Source organism: Mchenga conophoros, linkage group LG19 (assembly GCF_057382185.1).
Source record: "Mchenga conophoros isolate Kocher_MC1m ecotype Shallow Benthic linkage group LG19, M_conophoros_male_GT1.1, whole genome shotgun sequence".
In the NCBI taxonomy this organism is placed as follows: domain Eukaryota; kingdom Metazoa; phylum Chordata; class Actinopteri; order Cichliformes; family Cichlidae; genus Mchenga; species Mchenga conophoros.
Window position 1 is genome coordinate 3,875,831 of NC_140544.1, and position 25,050 is coordinate 3,900,880.

Genomic DNA, 25,050 nt, shown 5'->3' on the forward strand with positions numbered 1-25,050 from the left:
AAGCATAACATATGCAGATCCAAAATGAGAAGATGGAAACTAAAAAAAAATCCTTTAGTCAAGTTAGCAGAGCAAACACCGTCCGCTATGACGTCACCCATTGGTGCTTTTACTGAGGTGCTCTGGTGTTAACATCACAAGTGACTTTTACCAATTGGAATACAGAATAGGTCCATCCTGAAGCATGACCTTCTTTGGGATTCTGTTTGACTATAACGGGGACCACAACCTACAAAAGACTAATAATAAAAAGATGATAAAAAATAAAAATCTTGAAACTACTGATTGAGACCATAACCTCATTCTCCTCGTTGTTTCCTGAGGTCATAGATCAAATTAAGTGCCAATACAACTCATTTTAAAATTGAGAAGTTTCCCCCCCACCTACTGGGAAAGAAACAATGTCTCAGTCTCAATGAACTGGTCCCACCCAACTTAACTAAACATTTATAGCCCTACACTCCGACCACAGCACTTAGGTCTACAGACCAACTAAGTTGGATGTTCTCTGAGCCAGGCTTAAATAGAGGTGACAGAGCGTTTTTGGTGTCAGCCTCTAATCTTTGGAACCACCTACCATTGCACGTAAGAGCTAACCCAGTCACCCTGTGATTTGTAAAATGTGGTTAAAAACCTACGTATTCTCTTTGGCTTTCAGCTCTAGCTAAGCTGTATATCATAGCTTTTACTGTGTAAACCCTGTTTGTTGTTTTGATTATGTCTTACTGAGACTGTGTATTTTAGCACATATTTGTTGCTAATTTAGTCATCATTTGTATAGCTTGTATAGTACTTTTCTCTATTAAGTTTTTTGTTTTACGTGTGCTACAGAAATAAACATTAACTTGACTTGACTTACATTTTCACACACAGGAGACACCGTAGGTCCTTTTTTATATAAAGTCTATGACAACAAGTTGTAAAACATTCTTATGCACTCTGGGCCATAAAACATACCTTTCTCGGGTTTAAAATAGCCTGAAACTGCAAGTTTCTGTAATTAAAGTTTCAGGTCATGGTTAAGTTCCTTGAATGGAAAACTGCAATGAAGGAAAGCAAGGGAGGCTCACAGAAAGTGGGTTCAACAAAAAAAAAGTGAATGCATCAATTCATCACCTGGCAGAGAAGATTTCCGGAATTAATTTTTTGGTAGAGAAAGCCTACTGTGCACCTCTCTCAGTGTAACTACACAACGTCAGTGATCCTCCACAGCTTTGACACCAAAGCTGCAAAATATTTTCTCCTTCATTTGTCTGTAATTACGTCTCCTTTTTCTCCCCTGTTAGCTGACAGCCTAATATCACACCTCAAGCAAAGAGAACAGAAATACAATATTATAAACTTCCTCCCCCTTCCCCGAGCTCACTGCGTAATTACCATCGTCACCATGGAAACCGTTTGGCTGAGTGAGTAATCACAGTAATCTCCATTTGAGGTGTTTGAAGACGTGCTCACCTTGGAGACGGCGAGGTGCACGTCTGCATAGAAATGGGACTTGATGTTCTCTGCAGTTGCATTTATATGCAATGCAATGAATAGAAAAATGAATAGAATTTGCAGATATTGGAGCCTGATGTAAATCTTTTTGATGTAAATGTAGTGTTTCAAGCATAGTGACACGCTCTGGGAATCTCTGCAACATGACCCAGAAGTCTTCAAATGCAAATTAAGAAGAAAGTGACAGAAAGCAGGAAAAAAAAGAACTGGATGGAGGTGATTTGAGTATGAACAGGATGTTGTGTTGTCTGTCAGAGGTTGAAGATGGGGACTCTGTTTATAAGTGTGGGTATACAAACAACATGTCCTGATGCTGGTTTGAGTGCAGTGTCAGTTGGAGTGCCAGGAAATAAAGCATGAATGAAAGCATGGTGCTGATGTAACATCTAATTCAGGTTTGGGTCATCCATGTAAAACATTAGCTGTCCAATATCATCATGCCTAGGGGGACACATCCTACCACATGACTTAACTGACTGACCGTTAGTGGAAGGTCGGGTGAAACCTCGGTGCAAAAATGTCTCAAAGGTTCAGTCAAAGCAAGTCAGTGTCTCATTTAAAATGAGAGAAAAACACAATATGCACTCTTGCCTGATGAAGATTGTGACATGCTTTGTTTGCCCTGTGAACTTGTAGATCTTGAAAGAACACTGTCACTTTCTTTAACTCTTATTTACAGAGCAGGTATCTGCAAGGAAGTTTATTTGCCAGTGACATTCTGCAATTCAGTGTTTCTCAGCTTTATTACTTTGATCTCAAATAAAAATTGGTTGGCTCCCTTACTTTGTGACATCACTTTCCTGATGGTTTTATAGGCTAGTTTGAGATTAGTTAAGGAATCCTCATTGGTTAAGAAATTGTCAGAGAAAAGTCATTACCCTCAAGTCTCAAAACACCAAGACAGCAAAGGTGAAAATGCTCAGCACAAGGCTTCATGATATAACATAAGGACTTTACTAACCAGCGGGTGACATGGAGATAGACGGCCATGTCAGTAGTTTTAGAGGCTCTTGGTATTCTGATGTCGTCGATGTCATGGGTGCATGAATGTGTGAACCAAATTTTAAGAAATTCCACTGAACAGTTTTTATTCGCATAGCAATTTCATTTTGTCCTCAAATGCCAGAAAACACTTTACAAGAGAATTAAACCTTGTAATATGGTGCACGAAGAAGAAGCTTCCTTAAGCTACACCCTTGTTACAAGGGGTCATCACTGCAATGGATGGCCTTACTTCCTGATCTGGCTTTCCAGCTGGACTCAAACCACAAAGCTTTGGCTTAACAAGCAAATATGTTATCCACTACATTATGGAGCCACAGACTTTATGCAAAAGCAATCCAAAAATGTGTGTGTGTGTGTGTATTTGTATTTTTTCTCTTACCACATTCTCCTGGATCTGGCAGTTGGAAACTGAAATACTGATTGAAATCTCCTCTGTTAATGAGAGACACAAGTAAGATTAGAATAAAAAAAAAACAGGATAACAAAAAACAGTGAATTAGCATCCTCCTGTTATTCTGAGGTCTTTACCTATCAATGTGAAGTTGACTGTTGTTGTGATTTTGTATGATTAAAAAAGCATCTGAGATAATATACATTGTGAAACACAGTCTTTCAGTTGAAATGAGATTTTTTTTCATCAACATCAGAAGGACAGATTTCAGCGGATGCACATCTCTCTGTGAAGCAAAAACAATAAAAACAGGGCATCTGTAAAAGGATATTAACTTGTTTACTCTAAGCCACACTTCTGGTGTGCATTAGAAATAAATATGTGATAAATGTGAACCAGTTAGCAATCTGCTAGTTGAGACACATTTCTTTAATCATAAAAGGTACTACGACCACACAGAAGTGTTAGTCATGATGGTTTGACGTCAGTGAAATGCCTGAAATATCTCTGATGGGTTTTGTGTGGGTGTTGTTGGCCCTGAATGGATCTGAGACTCTCTGGGAGAATTCAGTAGCAACATGGATACAAATACTTGAGTTGAAAGAAATCATACATTGAATTTGTGATTTATCTGTTCCAAATAGTCTCTGGCTGGAGACAAAGTGAAAACTGTGCTGGAAATACTTTAATGTGGTTGAGATAGGTGTGACCCTGTACATGTATACAGCTTTGAGACTTCAACTCATTTTTTCAATGAGTGGCTGAGATTGTCTGCTACTAGTTCATCACTTAATTTGTTGAAATCAAGTGGTTGTAACAGCACATTTTTATTTGAACTCCCTTTAAGCTTTTTGTTAAAAAGATAGAAAGAAAAAATCTTCAAAAAATGCTAACTTATACATGTAATATTAACAGGCCAATAATATTACAACAACGTACTGTGTCCACTGCGGTGGGAACTGTGGCAAATTCCTGTAGAAACCGCTGGCATCAGAGCATGCTGGATGGCCATTTCCCACATTCGAGCCACATCCTGCCCAACACCGCTGACCTGAAATCACAATTCTGGTACTCACAATTTGATTCAGTAAAAGGACTAGATGTTACAATCCCTGATAATACATTGCTTCAAATGGAGAAAATCTTGGCTGTTATGAGGAAAGGCAGCTCAGAAACTTTATCAGCGGCATACAGCGTTGTGTGCCTGAGCTTTCAGTCTTTTACCCAGGCTAATCTGCCATTTTTTTCTTCCTTGGTTAGGTTTAGGGATTAGGGATCTTATAGTGGACCTTAGATTCATCGGGTGTTTCGGCCCTTATCACTAGGCACCCTCATCTAAGAAGGCCCTGCCAGTGTGTCACTGGTTTTTGTTATTTTTCTTCTTCTTTCTTCTGTTTAGTTTTCTACAGTTTATTTTCTTCTATCTCATCACTGAAACTGAGAAATAATACTTACCTCTTTAACATTTATGGAGCCTCACTTCTTCAAAGGGATAGAAAAGGTGATAGAGAGAAGTAAGACAAAAAGGGACAAGATAGGAGAGAGCAGAGAGGATAGCCGGAAGGGGGGCGCCCAATCTGGCTTCCCACACCTCCCTGCCAGATCGGGCTGTACGCTTTACCTCCCCACTGGGAGGAAGAGCAGAGGGGAGAAGAGCAGAATATTTTTCTTTTCTTTCATTCCTCCTTTTGGTTTCACTACCATGAGGTTAACTGCACAGTCCCCAGGAGGCCCTGAGACAGCTGTATCAGTCAACCAGCAAAATTTCTAATGTTATATTTTACCCTTTTGACGCCCCCTGTTGAGGTAGGCACACCACGGGTTGATAAATCCTGGGCTTGTGTCTCGTGGTTAGCTGACTGCCTTAGCTACCCAAGGCAGCCCTTTTTAGTAGGGCTGGGTATCGTCACTGATTTCTAGAATCGATTCGATTCCGATTCACAAGGTCCTGAATCGATTCGATCCACGATTCGATTCAATTGGATTTGAATCTGGGAAATTTTGCCTCAGACAGTCAGAAATATTATAATTCAGATCAGTACATTTACATATTTTTGTATCTATAAAAAGGAAGCTGACACTTTCGAGACTTTATCAAAGGTGTGAGCATGACAGCAGATTCCTTTGTGTCAAAGTAGCTGAAGATAAAACACAGAAAAACATGAAGGTGATTTTCCTGGCCTGGGATTTTATAAAAATATTCCACAGTACATCAAAAACCAAAGAAAACCATTAACCAGCACATGAACATTACCTCTGAAGTTACAGCGGTTTTATTACAGACACAGCTGAGCGTTTTGCATTTTGCATAATTTTAAAAAGTTCAGAAGCCTATTGAACGGCAGAAATTAGGTTTTCTTTTCGGAAGTAAGTAAAAGGGAAAAAAAACATCAGCCGACAGCGCTGTAAATAACGGTAGTCTTGTGCGTAACAAGCAAGCGAATAATGCAGAAAACAGATTTCGGGGATAGACGGGAAACTGTTCTTGAAGTACACTGAGAGAGAGAGAGAGCTGTGCATGAAGTGTGATTTTATTGTGGTGGAAGCAAAACAGCAAAAGTAAGAGTGAATTCATGACGATGTTTATGTGAAGCGTAGTTTGGATCTTCTTTTGCTGCTGGTTTGGTCAATATTGTTTGGAGAGAGATAAAACTAACAGCTTTAGAATCAGCGCAAAAAGGGCGCGAAAACAAAGCGCGGACCAGCCGAAACATCAGAATCAGCGAGCTGTTGGCTTTCAGCCCCGACCGTGTCCGTGCCGTCGGATGAGAAAGTCACATCTCACTGATTCTGATCCGCGGGTCCACGCTTTGTGTTTACGTCTTTGTGCAGAAGCCGTGTACCTGCTCTCATTTACTGTTTTAGCTGTTTGGTGGTTGTCAAAATTTTGTGACGTTTCACCTGAGATTCTGGAATTTCGGGCAAAATACATTTATATTAAAAAATCGATTCAGGATTTTAATGAATCGATATCACGTTATCCAAGCCAGAATCGATTTTAATCGATGAATCGATTATTAAAACCCACCCCTACTTTTTAGCCATAGCCAGTGACTGGTCCTCTCAGCAGTGTTAGCCAATTCTCTTATAGCCTGCCATTGCGCCTGTCCTCTGATCCCAATCTCTCTAAGCAGTTTTGCTGTTGGACTGGCAACAAAGCCCCTGCATCCCACTTCCACCGGGCGCACCTTGATCTTCCAGCCTCTGTCCTCTGCCTCAGCTGCCAAGTTGGCATACCACAGCTTCTTACGCACAAATGTTTCCTCAATTGCTTCCTCCCATGGTACCGTCAGCTCAATGACATACGCAAGTTTTTGGGAGTTAGACCAAAGGACGAGGTCTGGTCGCAGAGTAGGTGCTACGATCTCTGTGGGATCCAAGTCCACTTGCATCTGCCAATCCCTGGCAACCTTCAGTGGGCCCATTTCTGGGGTTAAGGGGCTTGTACTCGGCCACAGAGGAAGACAGGGGGAGCCCTCATGGCTAATTGAATGGAGAATTCATGCTTTTATTTTGTCTTTTGTTTTTATATATTTATTTTAAATATTTAGTTATTTAGTTCCTATCAGAAAAACATAAATTCACAAATGCAAAGAGTTTAAAAAACAAGTCTTTAGAGCAGTCTGAATCCTGAATGAGACATATAGGAATTATTAGTACTGTACTTTGATCTAACTTTATCTGAAAAGATTTTTAAAATCGCACTTCATCACTTTAAACAAACTTTAAAAATATTAGTAGTTTCTGATTTTTTTTAAAGTAAGTTATGTAAAATTTTAACTTGAAAGTATTTCTCATTGCAGAAATAACTAAGTATGAATGGTAGAAGAAGACTGTAATCCATGTACCACAGAGGGGAAACGTCACTTTTTCGATTTCTGTCTTTTAGTTTAATATTTTTATAGCTGACATTTTTTAAACTTTCACCCCCTTAATTTTTACACCAATATCTCTCAAATATCTTTCTTAACATGATTGCATTTGAGGGGTGTTATTATTTCATGTCACCAGTGTTGGGGAGTAACAGAATACATGTACCGGCGTTACGTATTTAAAATACAAAATATGAGCAACTGTATTCTGTTACAGTTACTGCTTAAATAGGTGATAATTAGAATACAGTTACTTTGTTGAAATAAACGGATTACACGGCAATCTTTTCCTGTTTCATATGTTATGCTATCCCCTCTCTAATTTTGGTAATTCCACACATTGCCGGAAACCCAAACAAAGCACACAATAAGAGGCTCTAATGTGAGCGTCCAGTTAATGTTGGTGGTGTCAGTTACACAATGAACCCAGAGCCAGCACAACAGAGCCAGCAGTGAACGGGCAGGAAGGCATTTCTTACTTGGAAATTCTGACACCACTTCATGAGAAGAATGGGATGGGCAAAATCTGACCTTGCAATGCAAACTTTGTTTGCCAGCAACCAAGCTGCTCTCAGCATCAAAAGACTCCAACCTAAAGAAACATCTGGAAGTAAGTTCTTTATTTAAAAACTAACATTAGCCTACTGCAACTACCTTGTTCGAGTTATGGTAGCTACCATAGCTATGGTAGTTATGTCCCACTTCAGTATCTTCGATGTACTATTGCTGTGTGATTTATTACTATTACTGATGGCTACAACCTGTTAGCTGCAAATAATCATCACATTTGAACTGAACTGAACTGAATGAAGAAAGATGTAAGAAAGAACAGAGTTGGAGAAAAAGAGATTTTAGTAAGGAGTAGAGATGGCACGATACCACTTTTTTATGTCCGATACCGATACCGATATCATAAATTTGGATATCTGCCGATACCGATATGAATCCGATATAGTGTTTTTTAATCAACAAAACTGTTTTTTAAAATATCTTGCTGCATTTTGCAAGTCTGCAAGTTCATACTCAAGTTTAAAACAACAACTACACTAAAGCTATTCTGTTATACCTGTATACAAAAAAAATATTTCATAGTTCAGCAATACTGATCAATCTAATAAACTTAGACCTACACCATCCTCCCTATTCTGGTATTTTAAAGAGTACTTAGCATAAATATTAAGCAACCTAACTAATAGGGTTCCAACTCCCAGCAACAACAAAAATAAATAAATAAAAAATAGGGAACCACCCCTCACGCTCCACCTCATGATGCTTAATCAACGTAATCAACCTTAATTTGATGCAGTGTGAAAAAAAATGCACAGAAATCAATTATTTTTCAAGAAATATTAAATAGATTCAACATCTTTCTTCAGCAAAATTGCAGACTGCACAGATGGTACCTTCCCAAAGGAAAATGTACTATAGCTTACTAGGGTATATATATTAGACTTAATAGTTACTATATACAGTAATTGACTTCTATTCATTTTACATCAAATTAAAACTTTGGGTGTCAGATAATTATTTATTAAAAGCTAGACATTTTAAATGAGAATAAGAAAGAAAAGTATGTCTTTGTGCCCCCTTTTCCCAGTCAATGCCCTATCGGCCCCCCTGGCTAAACTTTGCTAGATCCGCCCCTGCACAGTTACCAGCTGTCAGCTACGTAGAAAAAGATCCTCGAGTAGAAAGTAATATTAAATAAATTCTAACAACAGCTGATCAAGCTTAAACGTGCTGCTGTTGTTCAGCCGCTGGTTTGCTCTTTCTGGTGCAAAGTGGACCAAAAACAAACGAGAGACAGACTCGCGACAGAAAAGCCGATCAGCTGATCATTAAGCAGTTTCACGATTGAAGTAGCAGCCGGAGAGCGAGAGGCAGTCGCTCGTTAAGCTTAACGTGGGAATGCTTTACAAACATTCAGAGATGGACTTACACACTTGCTTTACTTCTCTCGGGGATAACTTTGTCGGAGATGAAATGCCAGGTTGCTAGCGAAGCTCCACATGCTATCCAGACCACCGACAGGTCCGGCATGCCACAGCTGCTCTATCACGTGATGCTCCGACGTTCTGAGGCGAGTTATGGCGTGTTGCAAGTTTTGTGAGGTGCTTTCGTGATATTTAATGGATCGGATTACATTTTTTATTTTTCTCCGATATCCGATCCAGTAATTTAGGTCAGTATCGGACCGATACCGATACGTAATATCGGATCGGTCCATCTCTAGTAAGGAGTACTCAGTGACATTTGATCAACTGTGAATTTAAATCTTTCATGTAAATGTGAGTTTTTCAAAATTTTGAAAAACAAATGTGACAAATGTCTTGATTTTGCCAGCTCTGACGTATCCGATTTAAGACTTTGTTGAAAAACATTTCTCCTTAAAGTGTTTGCATGATATCATGCAAGCACATTAAGGATGATATCAAATCTATCAATAATATCAAATCTAATTATGATCTTAGAGAACCTATCTTGCATCATATCAGATTAAATCTGCATCTCACCAGAATGCTGCTGCCTGTCACAGATGATTCAGGTCTCTGCAGGTTCTCTCCAACATAATAAACCAGTGATGCCGTGGCGATCTCAAAGCAATGAGGATTGGCTCCATCAGGAAGTAGAGAAAAATTCTGAGCAGGCTCCAGAGACAAGATTTCAGACAGAGGGATTTCCTGCAGAGAGGATGAAGTAAAGGGGTCTGGGTGGAATACAGTTTACAGTATCAGCACCAGTACACCATACATGATGTACCTCCTGAATCTGTAGTTGAGGGGTGTGCTGTGTTGCAAGTAATTTACATTCAAATATGAATTAACATATATCTCATACCAGTAGATCACATTGCTCTCAGACTGCTGAGTTTAGAAAGTAGAATAGGTATATCAGGCCTCTCTCAGCAGACTCAAGTTCAAAAAAGACTACTACTGTAAACTTAGCAGTTAGTCTTTAAAAGACAGGCACACCTGCAGTGATGACTTTGCAGCAACAAATAAACTGCTGGAAGGTAGTGGTCTTACCTTGTAATATTTACTTCCTGTGTCGTTCTGAAACAGCGTAATGCATTTACTGTCTAGCCTCCAGTAATGTCTTTTCCTCTGAAACATTGGAAGAGAGAAGAGGAAGAAAAATAAGGGAATACCACAAAGAAAAAAGAGTGACATTAAAGAGCAAAACAACTGAGGAAAGAAAAGAGAGCAAATAAGTATGAAGCAGACAAACAATGACAACCTGTAAATGCCTCTCAACTTGTTTTTAACACTCACGCAGCTGAAGAATTTCAGAACAGCAACACATCCTCAAACCACAAGTGGCAGTTTTCTCAGAAATAACTCTTGCTTCTATTAGGAATGAGTTTAACATTTATTATTTCTCACTATTTGTTTCTTCGATATTTCCTACCATCTCCGTTATTTAAATAGGAAGAAGCACAAACACTTAAGACAATCTTTGTACGATTCAAAGTGTATATTTATAATAATGTGTCAAACAAAGTTGGAAGCAGCACTTTGATTACAAATAGTGAAATATCTGCAACGCGATCTGTCCTGTTTCTGAGTCCTCTTATCCTTCACTCAAAGACTTCAGAAACAGCATCACAACTGGATTCTTTGCTTGTTCTTGAAATGTAATGAGAATAAACTGTGTTTTTCCACATGGTTCAGGTCTTTTTTTTATAATTTAATTATGAATTAAATTATAATTCTAAAGTGTACCATCTTTAAGTAATTGGGAAAAATTTAACAATTACACGAATTCTCCCCAGGGTGCTGATTGACTAATCATTAGACTGAGAAGCCACTGTTTCATGTCACAAAGACAGAGGAATCGGTGAAATTAAAGGAGTAGATGACAAAGCTAAGACTGAGGCAAAGCCTGATAACATCCGAACCAGTGAACAGAACGAAAACAAAACAAACAAACAAAAAACCCTGAGGGCGCTAGCTGTTTGCTTCATGTAAGACAACATCCACAACACAAATTTGGTGAGGTAAATAGACTGTTAAACATAAAAAGAAAGATGTACCAGAGTGTCCTTGCTGGTGTAGTGGACCATCCAGCCCTCTTTCATCACATTGCTGCTCTTCCTCTTTGTGTGTTTGACAGACTGGACGACTCGCATCAAAGGAATGTTGTTGCTGGTGGAGGGGCTTTAAGGGGCACGAAAAAAAACACAGCCTCAGAAACATCTCAGTACTATATATTTTTCTTTGTGTGTAATTGTTCTGTGAGTACCTGATGGCTCGGTTGGACTCATCTAGGTCAGGGTCGTGCATGTCACAGAGATCGCTGGGTCCTGCCTCTAGCAGCAAGCCACTCTCTGAGGCCAGCGCTTCATCCATGTCATCCAAGAGGCTACCCCCTCTGTCAATATCATGGTCATCAAGGCAACCCTCCACCATGAGGGCATCCGATTCTGCACCTGGGCTCAGAAGTTCTATGCAACAATAGAATTCAGGACCTTCATTTTGTGTTTCTAAACCATTCAGAGGTGGACTTATGTGTTATGCTAATGTGTTTCAAACCCTTGTATTGATACATAATCCGAGTGTGCTAAGCTTCAGGACAGGAAATTCTCCTTCAGAGTTTTAGGTTGAGAGCAGAATTCAAGATTCCATCAATTACAGAAAGTCATTCAGATCCTCACTCTACTACCACCACGTTTGACTGTTGGTCTTTTTATGGCTTCCTGTTTTACTCTCATGCCAGAAGTAACGGGACACAAACTTTTCAAAAAGTTCAGCTGTCTTGTCAGCCCACAAGTGGTGTTGTGGAGGTCAAGAGTGTCAGACACTATCATGAGTTTGAAACTAGATCGAAGGAGTGACGTTGAATGTTATCATTGAAATTTTAGAATATATTCAACAACCTGTAGAGAGTATCCCAGAGATGAGACAGTAGTGATTAGACCTCAGTAGAAATGTATGTGAAGAGTAGGGAGCTGATGAGGTGTTGGGAAAGTATGATGTAAGGAATTGCAGAAGAGCAGGTAGTAGTGGTGATCACATGCTTTAAGAAAAAACAAAACAAAAGGTGACGTATAAGAGTGGAGAAAGGTGCACAGAGGTTGATTTTTGTAGAAGGCGTCATATGCTAAATTGGCAATACAGCTAACAAGGCTGCAAAACAGGACCCAACACTGACAAGTCTAAAGTTCAACAGGTTTATTGAGTTAAAGTAAGTGAGAAGTTGAAAGGGGAGGTAAACACACGGATTCCTGACAAAACAAAGCAGGTAGGAGGACCTGTCACTGAGTCACTGAGAGAGTTAGCCTTGGATAATCCACAGAATAGCTCCAGAGAGTGTTGTTTAGAGTGAATTTGACTGCCTACTTGGTTGGTCTGGAAGAGATACTTGCAGGGGGACAGAGTCGTAGGAAGGTGAAGAGGCAGGTGAGTTGAAATTGAGAGTTTCTTGATCAAGGATTTCAGGAGGAGAAGACCAGTTTGACAGAGACAGTTAGGGGACACTGGAGGTGGAGCTGCTCTTAAGGCAGGGGACAAATGGGACACATGGCAATGAAGGTGTTACACTTGAAAGCTTGTGTCACCACAGGAGACACGGAGGAGCCAGATTACCAGTTAAAGGAGGCATAAAATCTGGTGGAGAGTGAACCCTGGATCTGGTCATACCAAGATCTGCCCAACCCAGCATAAACCCAAAACAGCAAACAGACCATGAAGGACCATGACAAAGATTGGAGACTGCAAGGTAGTATCAGAAATCTAGCTAGGCAGCATTAGGTGGTAGTCTGCAGGATGACTTTGGAACTCAAGAAGAGTAAGGGAATGAGAAAAGGACTAAGTTATGGAAGCTGAAGGAAGAATGTTATGCAGCATTTAGGAAGGAGTTAAGGGTTGTAGGGAAGAACTGCCAGATGACTGGGAAAAGTACAGCTGACGTGGTTAGGGAAACTGCCAAGAAAGTATTTGTCTACAGCCCCTTCTTGCTCTGGCCCCTTTACACTGAATACATGTGTGAATGAGAGACAGGTAGGAGTAACAGTGAAACCGGGGCAAAGGGAGTTAAAGTACATGACTGGTCCATTACCAGGGATCAATCATCCAAAGCATTGGTCAGTGCACAAAGGTGTTGGTGGAGATGAGTGTCAGGGTTGAATGGACAAAATTAGGAATGAGAATTAATAATGCAACGGAGTGATAGCTTAGGTTGAGTTGTTTGGAGACAAAGCTAGAGAGGCAAGGTTTAGACATGTTAGACGTGTGCAGTGGTGGGATGGTGACTACATTGCGCAAAGGGTGTTGAACATGGAGGCAGGAGGGAAATAGGATAAGCACAGAAAAGATACATGAATGTATATATATATATATATGTGTGTGTGTGTGTGTGTGTGTGTGTGTGTGTGTGTGTGTGTGTGTGTGTGTGAAAAAGAAATTAAAGCATCACTTTTATTCAGTCTCAAGCCTGATTTTAAAATAAAATTTTAAGTTATGATGGGGTTTATGGATGTTGTAGCGGTGGCTAAAGTAACGCTCTGTGTTCATATAATACAAAAACAAAGAAATGTGTTTGTGTGTCGGTAGGTACCTCCATTTTTTGATACTTCTCCCAGGCAGTTGTTTGGCACTTTTTGCGCACATCGTTTATGACAATTAAATTTACAGTCTGAGAGAGAAACAAGAAAGAGGAACACAAGGCTTAGGAAGAGGCTTTGACATCAGCTCCACAGTAACTGTTCAAAATCTTAATACAGATGAAGACATGATGCAGTTAAAACTCCAAAACGGCCAGATTACACTATATTGCTAAAAGCATTTCCTCGTATGCCTTTATGAAGTTGAGGGATATCCTATTCTTAATCCATAGGGTTTGATGTTGGCCCAACCTTTGCAACCTTACACCTTGGCTCACAGTCCCCACTCATTTATACTGAAGGTGTTCTATCATGTTGAGGTCAAGACTGTCCATGTCTTTATGTTACTTGATTTGTGCACTGGTTTGCACACCAGTTGTACGCCCTTTCATTTACGACGTCTGATGATGCAGTTCTATATCTCCCTGTTCCAACATAATTGCACTTATGTTGGAACAGGGAGATATAGAACTGCATCATCAGACGTCTTAAATGAAAGGGCGTACAACATGATGTCTATAACCAAGGTTCTAGAAACTGTTAAACAAAGCTCTGGTGACTAGGATGGATTTTCTCCAAAGATCCATCCAGGGTGTACTCTAAGCCAGCGGTCCCCAACCCCGGGCTTCGGACCGGTACCGGTCTGTGAATCGTTTGGTAACGGGCCGCGAGAGTTGAGGCTCAGGTGTGAAATGTATGGTTTTCAGGGTTTTTATCGGTTTTCAGCGTTATTTTGTTATCGTTTTTATCGTTAACTCGGTTTTCCTGGGTCTTTTCACATGTGCTATGAATAAATCTTCTTTTTTTCATTACCGGTACTAGTTTTATTTTGTTGTATTTATCCGCGACACCTTAAAGGCCGGTCCCTGAAAATATTGTCGGGCATAAACCGGTCCGTGGCGCAAAAAAGGTTGGGGACCGCTGCTCTAAGCTACAAGAGAAAAATAGCACAGGAGCAGACCTACCCAGAGCTGAAAAAGATGTGTCACACAACACCAATGCTAAGTAACCTCCCAGCAAGAGCCAGTCAACATCACAAAGTGGACAGTGTTGGGGAGTAACGGAATACATGTGCCGACGTTACGTATTTAAAATACAAAATAAGAGTAACTGTATTCCGTTACAGTTACCGTTTAAAAAGGTGGTATTCAGAATAGTTTGTTGAATTAAAGGGATTACACAGCGGTCTTTTCCTGTTTCATTTGTTAGGCTATGCCCTCTCTATTTCTGGTAATTCCACGCCGGTGGAAACTCAAACAAAACACACAATAAGAGGCTCTAATGCATGTGTGTCAATCTCGCGGCCCATGTTACCTGTACTTGCGCCCGCATAATGATGTGAAGAAATATTTTTAAAAATTACTTTTCAACAAATTATTTATTATGAAGGCAATATGAGCAGAGTGTTACAGGCATAGCCCTGGAGAATGTAGCCTCATGGGCAGTGTAGCCCAGTTGTAAGTATGCTGTTAAGACTCGACTGTACACTGTGTTCATGTTTTCCTCCGAAACAATAAGCTCCGTTGGAGCAGCCTTTCAACGCCTCTCTCTGTCTCTCGCTAGCAAAGTTGACCCAGACAACAAAGTAAAGCTAGTTTTCGGTTACGAGCCCGACACGGAACCCGACGTATTAGCCAGAGGTCCCTTTACTACAGTTCGGAGCCGCGGACCTGAAAATATATGCGCGCAATAGTTTTCTATATGAGATCGCTGCAAAAAGTGCAGCCTTACCTAATGTCCACCCTACTGTTACTCATTTATATTAAGATTTAAAAATCTAGTTGGTATTGGTATGGCGAGTATTCTTCAGTAATAGTAAAAGATCACAGAGCAATAGTACATTCATTTAGTTGCCTACATAATTGCCTGATAATATATTAAGTAATCCAAATTATTCAGAATAAGTTACTCTAATTGAGTAACGTAACGGAATAGGTTACAAAATACATTTTGGGGCATGTATTCTGTAATCAGTAGTGGAATACATTGTAAAAGTAACCTTCCCATCACTGATTGTGGAATATATCTGCTATTCCTCCTTTGCACTATGTCACTTTGTCTACAAACCACTCAACCTGAGCTGTCCCTAGAATTTACTAACTTTCAGTCCCAATGAAAATCTTAACATCTTCATTACTCTACCACTACCAGCTTGGCCTCCTATCTGTTTGTCACTGTGTCTTAACCATACATAGCAAGTCTCGCGAACATCTCATAAACTTCCCATTCACTATCCTTCTGTAACAAATCAGCCCTGACATTTGTCTCTAACAGCTCCCCCCATTTGCACACTCTTCTTCACCTCTCCTCAACACTGCTTCTGTTGCCTGGAATTTATCCCAGGTACTTAAAATAATCTACCTACATTATCTAAACTCTATATTTTAATAGTACAATCAGCAGTCTTTATTTATCCAGGTAATGTTTTTACACATTCAGTATTCAGTCTCTCTACTAGTCCTTTTACAGCAACATTACATGTAGCACCATGGCAAATCATTATTCTGTATTATACTGTATTACAGTATCTAATGGTTACATTAACAAGTAAACAGTAAACCTACTGGTAGTTTTTACATGGTTGAGCCAAAGAAATGTCTCAATGATTCTGAAAGGACAAGGTTTCTTTAAGCATCTTAATGCAAAATGTTTTGGACACTGGACAAGCTGTGCTACAAGCAGAGACAGTTTTAAGTTTGACATCTAGAGCTTTGAAAAACATCTACAGCAGGTTTTCAGAACAACAGCTCACCTTTGCACTGCAGGCCCTGCCTGAAGAGGCCTTTGAGCAGCTTCTTGCAGTGCTGGCAGACAGTAGGCCGGGTGTAAGAGTGAATCAGGAATGTGTGGGGAACTTTGACTTTTGACAGTAAGATCTTGTCAAGCTCAATGGGACGGCCAACATATGATTGTGAGCTGGATCGCCGCTCTCTACCAGGAAAGTAATCTAACTGGTTCTTCTGCTGTTGGGAGAAACAAGCAAAGCATTTCAAAGTTTTTCATACGTTTCTAGTTTTTGCCAGTGGACCTGTTTTCCATGATAAGTCACACTTAAAATGATTTTTTATGGCAGCAGATTTAGAGTTTGGTTTCTCAGCTCTGGGGTTACCGTTGCCTGCAAGAACTATATGATAAATAGACTAACAGATGGGAGAATGAATTGCACAGTATAATTTAACTTGGCTGCCTGTTCACTATTATGCAATAAGTAAAAATGACCCTAGAGAAGTATTTCTATGTAAAAAGATGGGAGGACTTACCTCCATGCTAGGACTGACTGGAGACTGGACAACAAAAAAAGAACAAAAAAAGTTACTTCAACATTTCTGAAAAACTGTGTTCCACAGGTCTGTGCTTTTGTACTGACCAATAAAGCATCATCACTGTAGTGGGGAGGTGAAGGCTCAGCAGAGAGCGGACGCCCGATGTTGATTATCCCGCCTGTCAATGAGACATTGGAGGGACGACGCCTCCTCACCCCGCTGCAGTTGTTGGGGATCTTAAAGGCACAGCGCTTGTGGTAATTCAGACCACAACCTGGAGAAAAGGATAGTGTCTCTTTTTAAAATTTTACCTCAGCCATAATGTTCTCATGATTTCATCTTATGGGAGTAGGATATTTTACCTTCACATTTAAGTCCTTGGCGTACAAGTCCCCACAGCATTTCCCCACAGTGGTCGCAGAAGGCTGGAGCTCGGTACGAATGGACAAACAGGCAGTGTGGACGAATCTGGAAGTCCTCTACTGTGGCTGAAGCTGTAGAAAATTATAAGATATAAATGAATTCCAACTACAAGTTTTTGTGTCTGTCAAGTAAGGTTATATGTGTACTACTTGCTTGTTTTAATCAATTTTAAATCATGCTTTTTATTTGTTCTTGTTTCTAATGTCTCTGTAAAGCACTTTGAATCACCTTGTTGTTGAATTGTGCTATACAAATAAACTTGCCTTGCCTTGCCTTGCCTAGGGGGTTGATGCACTTAAAAGAGTTGTAGTTGCACTTATTGAAAACTGAAAAAAGTTTAAGTGTAAGTAATAAAATAGAAGTATAGAAGGGTCAGCTGAAATGTAAATCTGAAATAAAAGCAATGACTTGAGCTTAAATTTCAGGTAAAGTGTAGTGATGGGATTTCCGGATCTTTTTAGAGAACCGGCTCTTTCGGCTCGGCTCACTAAAAAGAGCTGGCTCTTTCGGCTCCCAACTGGCTCTTCAGGTTGTTTTGTTGCTTTAATTAATTAATTATTGACAACAATATAAAATTATTCACAAAAGGAATTACTAATGTAAAAAAAAGTGGTTTTATTTATATATGTTTATATATAAATATATACGGTGGCCCCCAGAGACAAAACACGTACAAACTCCAAAACACATTTCTAGCGTTAACTGAACTTCCAAAACAGAGCTACCTAGATCACTTAAATTACACAATTGAAAGCATATGTGTATTGTTTGTGTATTTATACACAAGCACTCATATGTATTCAAATAATTTAAAAAAAATGTTAATTTTTGTTACTACCACACACCAAATCCGGTCGTTGATACTTCCTGGCTTGTGTGGCCACTAGGTAACAAAGCTCAACACTGCCCCTAGCATCCTGGAGCACTTCTGTTGTGTTTTGGAGTTTTTACGTGATTTGGAGTTTTTACATGTTTTGAAGTTTTGTGCTTTGTCTCGAGGGGCCACCGTAAATATACTTTTATTTATTCACTCCACATAAAATTTAATAAATAAATCGTATAATACAAAAACCAACTATTTACATTTCAACTTTAACTATTTAAATTTTCAGCTTTTTCCTTTTAAACAAGTTTAAAGTGAAACAACACAAAACACTGCAAACCACAACACAATTAAATATAAATATGAAAAAATATGAAAACAAAAAGAACATGCACATTCTCTGTCATATGGGCCTGCATGAATAAACTTTCTGAATCCTTTATCATCTGCAACTGAAAATAGTTGCGGATGATTACTATACCTTTCTAATGTGACGTTGTTGTCCCTGGCTCTTTCTCTCTCTCTCCCTCCCGCTCTGTTCCTGTGCTACTGCGAGTGTAACTACCGCCCCTCCCCCCTCTGCCCAGCGCAAAGCACAAGGCTCGTGTATGGAGTGAAGCGGGAAAAAAGTGTGTGTGAGAGAGAGGGTGAGAGAAAGGAAAAAAAAACCCATGGCTCCCAAAAAGGAGTCGGCTCGTGTTGTCCATGTCAAAGTGTCGGCTCTAAGAGCCGTTTCGTTCCCCATCACCAGTAAAGTGTAAACATGACAAAAACTTTAGGGCAGCTGGTGCTCAGGAGGTGGCAAAAGTTGTTCACTATTCAGAAGATCGGTGGTTTTAGTCCCTGACACTTACAGTGCACACATCAAATTGTCCTCAGGCAAGTAGAACCTCAAATTGCACTTGTGAGGGTAACACATTACACACTAATGAATGGCTGTACATATGCATCAGAAATCATATTACAAAAGTTTTTCAAATATTTGCAAAACAAAAACATTACGTGAAATGTAAGTGCTTAAGAAACTGAAATGTCAGTACACACTGTACTTTCATATTTGTGTTGAACTGTTTCAGTTAAAAATAAAGGTTAAAAGAAAGAATAAATATATTCTTTCTTAAACATTGTTTACTTCTTTGCGTATTAACTAAGGAAGTAAAAGTGGCAGTTAAAAAAAGAACTGCAGATAAACCTGGAGATTCATTAAAACATGGGTTAAGAGTCACTTGAAAACATATAACACAACATAAAATGTAAAACTCGGAGAAGTGGAAAAGTGAAGACAAATGGTGTGTGAATGCACTGAAATTAATGGGGTTTAATCATAAGAAGCTGAAATGTGAGCTGGACTGTACGCTGTTACATCACCTGAAATCCATTTTCACATGTCAGCTATGAAGTTTGCAGTTGAAGAGAAAGTGTCACTTCAAATGAAGGATAAGCATAATTTTTTAAAGGGATTTCTACGATAACGACCTGAGATGTACCTGAGTCAGTGTAAGTGGACATTATACATTATACACACACTAAATGTGATGTTGTCTGCCAAAGTGTCATTAGACATATCAGCAGTGAAAGCAGCTGAAGTGTTGCATGAAATGAAAAAGTGTACTGTTCTTTAACAAACACGTTGCAGTATTTAGTGATGAATTTTAGCGATGAACTTACTACTGTATTGTACCGTAACTATCAATACTCATGATACGTAGTAAAATTATGTTCAGTGGTTTAGTGTAAGGACTGGGAGCAGTTACAGTACATTTTGAAACTCCATTTCTGACATTATACATATGAGTCATTCCACATTTCAATAAACAGATGAAACCCTTTTTATACACGTTGCTCTATGGTGTACTTGAGAGTTCAAATGCACTGCAACTTAGGAAAACACCAGCAAATAGAAAAATGCTGCAAAAGCACACAAATCACAACAAAAGTTAAATCAAAAAGTTGGATCAATAAAAGTAACTTTCAGCAAAATCTCACAAAACACAACTTAAAGAAAGTGACGAAAGGATTACACTGATACATGGTTAAGAAAAGCAGAAGCTTCATCAGTGTTGTAAGAAGCTGTTTAGTATTAGCTTGTCATTTCCACAACTGTTTCGTCATGTTATTGTCTCACCTAAAACACTTCTGTTGTGTTTTTTTAAGGTTTTTTTTTAAACTATGTGGTGTTTTTTTTCTTTTATTCAGCTTCCATAGTGTTTTTTTTCTTATTTCCAATGATTTTATTCAACTTCCATTTCCTTTAATGTCCTTCTACAGCATTTCTATTTGATGGTGTTGCAGTGCATCTGAACTGTCACCAAAACATTAGTTTTTCCGACTTGAGAACACTCCATAAAGTTATGAGCAATTTTCCCACTTAAAGGATAACAATATTCAAATCAAGGAAAACTGAAAGTGAAAAATAAGAACATTCCAACATAATAGCAATCCTGAATGTTAGACTTTTAATCACTGCTGACAAACCAATCTGTGGCACCATATTTTCCTCCACATTTTCCAGTGTTTCTCCATGCTTTTAATTTTATTTCAGAGATGAGCAGCTGCTTATCTGGGGTGACTGGGCTCTTGGCCACACCAGCCATCTGAGCCCAAATATCCTCCAGCTGTTTTGACAAAAACCCAGTTGGGTGTACAGGCAGTGCCGATAACCCCTGCTGTGACACTCGTAATGTCAAACAAAGAATCAGTTTTTGCTGTTTTTATAATATCACAAAAACAAACAAAAAAAAAAGACAATGAAAACAGGGGCAAAGTGAATGGGATTTCTGGTAGAAACAGCTACTGACTCTGCAGCTTTACATTTAAAGTTTTTAAATAGAAAGCATTAAAGCTCACTTTGTACTACAGTCATTGGCACCAAACTACTGATTCAGACTTAGAACTGGCATGTGTAGCTCCAAAGGAGTTTGGTAGTAATTCAAAAAAAGAAATTAAAACAGAGCGCAATTTAAGGAATGCAAACTTTAGTCAGTAGCTGCTGAGTCTACAAACAGCCAACTTTGGCCAATCAGCTCAACATAAAAACTAGAAAAATGTAATTGTAATATTTACAACTTGTTTTTGCCTATTTATTGGATTAAATATGTGGGTGAGAAATGTGAAAAGAAAGTCTCAGAAATAAAGAAAAAAGAAATACTGAAAAAAGATAAACCAGATAAACCAGAAACATTTACCACTCAGATTTTATTTTATTTTACTTTTGTACTTCTGTCAAAGCTTCATGGGTAACTGAGATTACCCATGAACTGGGATTAATAGTTACTTATAGTTTAGACTCCATTAAATTTCTTGTTTCTTTGATTTCTTTTGACATCTGATATTTTTTGATTTTGGAGCATGTACAAAGTTTTACTTTTAGTGTTCTTATACATTTGAGAAAAAGACAAGCCACATTTCTAAAGCTTGTTTCATGCTAGACCTTATTCACATATCTTCACATTAAACCTTTTTTTAAGGATTGAGTGGGTGTGTAAAGCCTGTGCTTGATTAACATTTCCCATTACACCTGTTAGGGTGGAAAAATGTTTATCGTTATTTAGATTGTTAACGCCTGTTGGCTCAAAGAGTATAGGAACTTTGACATTTTCGTATTAGATTGTATTTTACAAAAAGTTAACACATATTTTTGAAACTTGTTATACAAGTCAGATTCCCAACTAAGAAAATAAAAATTTCCTGTAAATAACGTAGTTGATAAAATAGATATTTATTTATTCTAGATGTGTCAAATTAATATGATAATAATAGCGTTGCATTTGCCACACTGACTGGGAAAAAAAAAGAATACATTTAAACCTAGAAACACTGAGGCAGTCAATGCGACCCTGATAGAAATCCATGTAAAACGCTGGGTTTAACATGCACCCCTGATAGTGTAGCAAAACATGATATAACAGGAGCCATAAGTAAATATATAGGGGGCTGTGGTAAAAGATAAAAAAACCTAGCCAACTTAATTGTGTCTTCTTGCTTGACTTTCTCAATGTTTGTACAAACCAAATTCAACAAATTCCTACTTTAAGTTGATGAGATAATAGGTATTATGGTGTTATCATAGTAAACTCCAATAATCTATTTTCTAATCTGTTGTCTATTAGTTTTAATACTATCAGTGTAAATTGGCAGCAAATCAGAATCAATTATGAAATTATCTTTTTTTTCTACATTATTAACACACTGCATATAAATTTTCAATACTGCCAGTGCATGGGTTTGGATATATCATGTATTCTGTCTGCTGAGACTGATTCAGTCAGATGTAATTCTGTAAGAAATTTATTGTTGAAATGTGCCACATATATGTTATATGTAATAACCTTACTTATTGTTTATTAATTGATTTGCTTTTTTTCTGCCTGAATTCTTTCTAAAAATGTTGTGAATTTGAGAAAGGAGTAAACATGGAGGATGCTTGTAAAGATGAAGTGCATCAAACACACCTAATTGATTACATGATGACGAATACATAGAGGAAGAAGGCACATTTTGTAGAGCATTGGATGCTTCTCCTGTATAGGGGTGTGGGTGGATGTAGAGTTGGAGACACGGGTGTTGGGATCCTGACTTGAATGGCCTGACTAAAGCAGATTTTGTTCAAAATTCCAAAATATGACAGGACACTTAACCACATACATCTGTCAGCACCTCTTCAAAGGACTTTCCTGTAAAGACAGTCTGCCAAGGTGATCCATCTCCCAGAGAAAGTGTGTAGGAACTGAACTGGCTTGTAATGGCTGGCAACAGGTGCTGATTATACAGATATAGGTGGAGTAGCATTATTACCGATGTGAGTGTTCAACCTGTTTGTACTGCAGGACAGTCAGATCTGTCAGACCTAAGACTACGGATGGAAGTGAACCAAATCTAAATGGAAAAGGTGACTCATGGTTTTCACACGGTTTTCTAACACATTTTGAGTTAAGCCACCTTTGCCTGCAGTCTGATCAAGAAGTGAGTTGTCAATTAACAATTTCACCAAAGATCTGTTCTCTGATCACTTCCTTTTCCCCATGCTGTTAAATTTACATCGTTCAACATTTCAGCATCACTACAATTGTCCAATAATCAACCTTCCTGGGTTCCCAGAGCCAGTTGGTTTCCACTCCATGCTGTTTCTAATTCATTGTGATCTGTCGCTCCTTTACACCAGCTCCTCCTCATCCATGTTGTCTAGAACATCTCATCCAAACTCTCCATGAACCATCTGCTTACTCTGCTACACTGCCACCAACGTTTAGTGTCGGGGGAGGGGGCCCACTTACTATGGTGTCTCCATAATGTTGCTTCTCCTTGGCGTAATTGCCAAAAATACTTGGATGTCAGAGCTTACTCTTTTCTCCCAAATTATTTCACCTTGACGAAAATCATAACTGCTGTAATGCAAACTTTTGCTAGTAGGAGTTAGTTAAAGGAACTGTGTGGCTCCCTGAGATTTTTCGGGATAACAGTGGAGCTAAAAGGAATAGTCAGTATCAGGTTCTGATACACACACACACACATTTGTTAGTAGATACTTGGAGCGCCACATGGGATTTGTTGGAAAAAAAGGAAAACTACAGAATATATTCAACTAGCCGGAGATAGAGGAAGAGAGAAGAAGGGAGGGAGATAAACAGAACAACAGAGACAAAGACTAATGAATGGGTTGTTAGTGGGTATTTTGTAAATGTTTTGGAGGTAGGAGAGGCTCTTAGTGGGCACAGATGGACTGAATGTCTTTTAAGTTGGCCAGCAGGCTTGGCAAGGCAGGATGGGTAGTTTATGGTACACAGTTTTCGGTCATTTTCTTTCTTTTTCTCTCTCTCTGCATGTATTTCCGATTCTCTATCGCCTTTTCGTTTTCGTTTACATACACACACATTAACACACCCACACACACAACCCCGCACACACACACACACACACACACACACACACACACACACACACACACACACACTCGGCCTGTGTCGCGGTCCTCCAGTAGAATACAGCTCTGATTAGACATTCTGCTGTAGGAAATTACCTCCATTTATTCAAATTATTGTTTATGGCTTTTGTTTGGAGGGCCAACATACGTCTGGATGTGTGAACAAGCTCCCAAACTGTTATTATATGCTTCAGAAAATGACTTATGTGCATGTGTGTGCATGTATTTGTGTGTTTGAGTGAGGTTTCCTAGGTAGCCCTTGTTTGGATATAAATGCCTGTGTTTATGGCTGTGTGGTAGAATTAGGAGTGCTCGTTGCTAACTTGTTATCCTACAACTAGAAAACAAACACTGCAGGGGAAGAAAGTGTAGACCAGCGGCGGTGGCATAAGCAGGTGCGGTGTGTTAAGTTTACTTTCATGTGTTTGCTTTCATATGTCAAAATAGGCTGTATGTACAGTAAAATAAACATTTCAGCACCCTGCAAATAAAACAAATAAATAAAAAAAAAAAAGATGTGGAGACATTTCATTCAATAACTTTTGCTGGTGCTGTGTTCTACTTTTGACGCTGTTACTGCTCACAGAAGAAATATGTCATGAAATTGACCCAGGGATGTTTTGCCTGCTAAGAGTCAACATGACAAGATATTAATTAGCAAGCAGCTAAAAAACTGCTCTTATCTGTAGCAATAAGAGCTGCTTTTCACAGTTTCAAAACCTGAAAGGCCGGCAGGCTCCAGGTAAGGCAGAAAACCGGGCTCATGATTGTTGCAACTGTTCAAGGATTAGAGACTGAAAATGCCGGCTCCTAAAGGTCAGCAGAAATGTCTGAGCTGTTGTACGTGCCAGCATGTGATAGCACAGTGAGCATTTTCATTCATTTTCTTTCCACACTTGGCTCCATGCAACTTTGTAAACAACAAAAATTAATCAAGTGGAAAGATTACAGTTTTCACACACTGGAAAAAATCCAGCACATATTACAGATGCGCAATTACAAGGGGACATAACATGATTTCCATGAAGTGATCTATTAATAGCAACTATACTGAAAATGGTCCAGATGTCCATGAGAAGCTGATGTGGAATGAAAGATGAGCCAGATTGAAATCAGAAAAAAATGTAATGACTTACATATAGTTAGGGCTGGACCAGGTGACCCTGAATCCTCCCTTAGTTATGCTGCAATAGATGTAGGCTGCCGGGGGATTCCCATGATGCATTGAGTTTTTCCTTTCCAGTCACCTTTCTCA

The 25,050-nt window shown here is 39.0% G+C and overlaps 1 protein-coding gene across 1 annotated transcript in view; it reads right to left on the reverse strand.

The window, feature by feature from the left end:
* The window catches only part of prkd1 (protein kinase D1), a 70,133-nt gene that overhangs the window by 21,379 nt on the left and 23,704 nt on the right, over nt 1-25,050 (reverse strand). The window contains exons 3-13 of the mRNA XM_085257047.1: nt 16,992-17,123; nt 16,734-16,903; nt 16,627-16,650; nt 16,119-16,326; nt 13,321-13,398; nt 11,008-11,209; nt 10,799-10,922; nt 9,792-9,869; nt 9,279-9,446; nt 3,833-3,944; nt 2,882-2,934 (exon numbers count right to left, since the gene is read on the reverse strand). Coding sequence (XP_085113173.1) covers nt 2,882-2,934; nt 3,833-3,944; nt 9,279-9,446; nt 9,792-9,869; nt 10,799-10,922; nt 11,008-11,209; nt 13,321-13,398; nt 16,119-16,326; nt 16,627-16,650; nt 16,734-16,903; nt 16,992-17,123 — 1,349 coding nt within the window. The remainder of the gene's footprint in view (nt 1-2,881; nt 2,935-3,832; nt 3,945-9,278; nt 9,447-9,791; nt 9,870-10,798; nt 10,923-11,007; nt 11,210-13,320; nt 13,399-16,118; nt 16,327-16,626; nt 16,651-16,733; nt 16,904-16,991; nt 17,124-25,050) is intronic.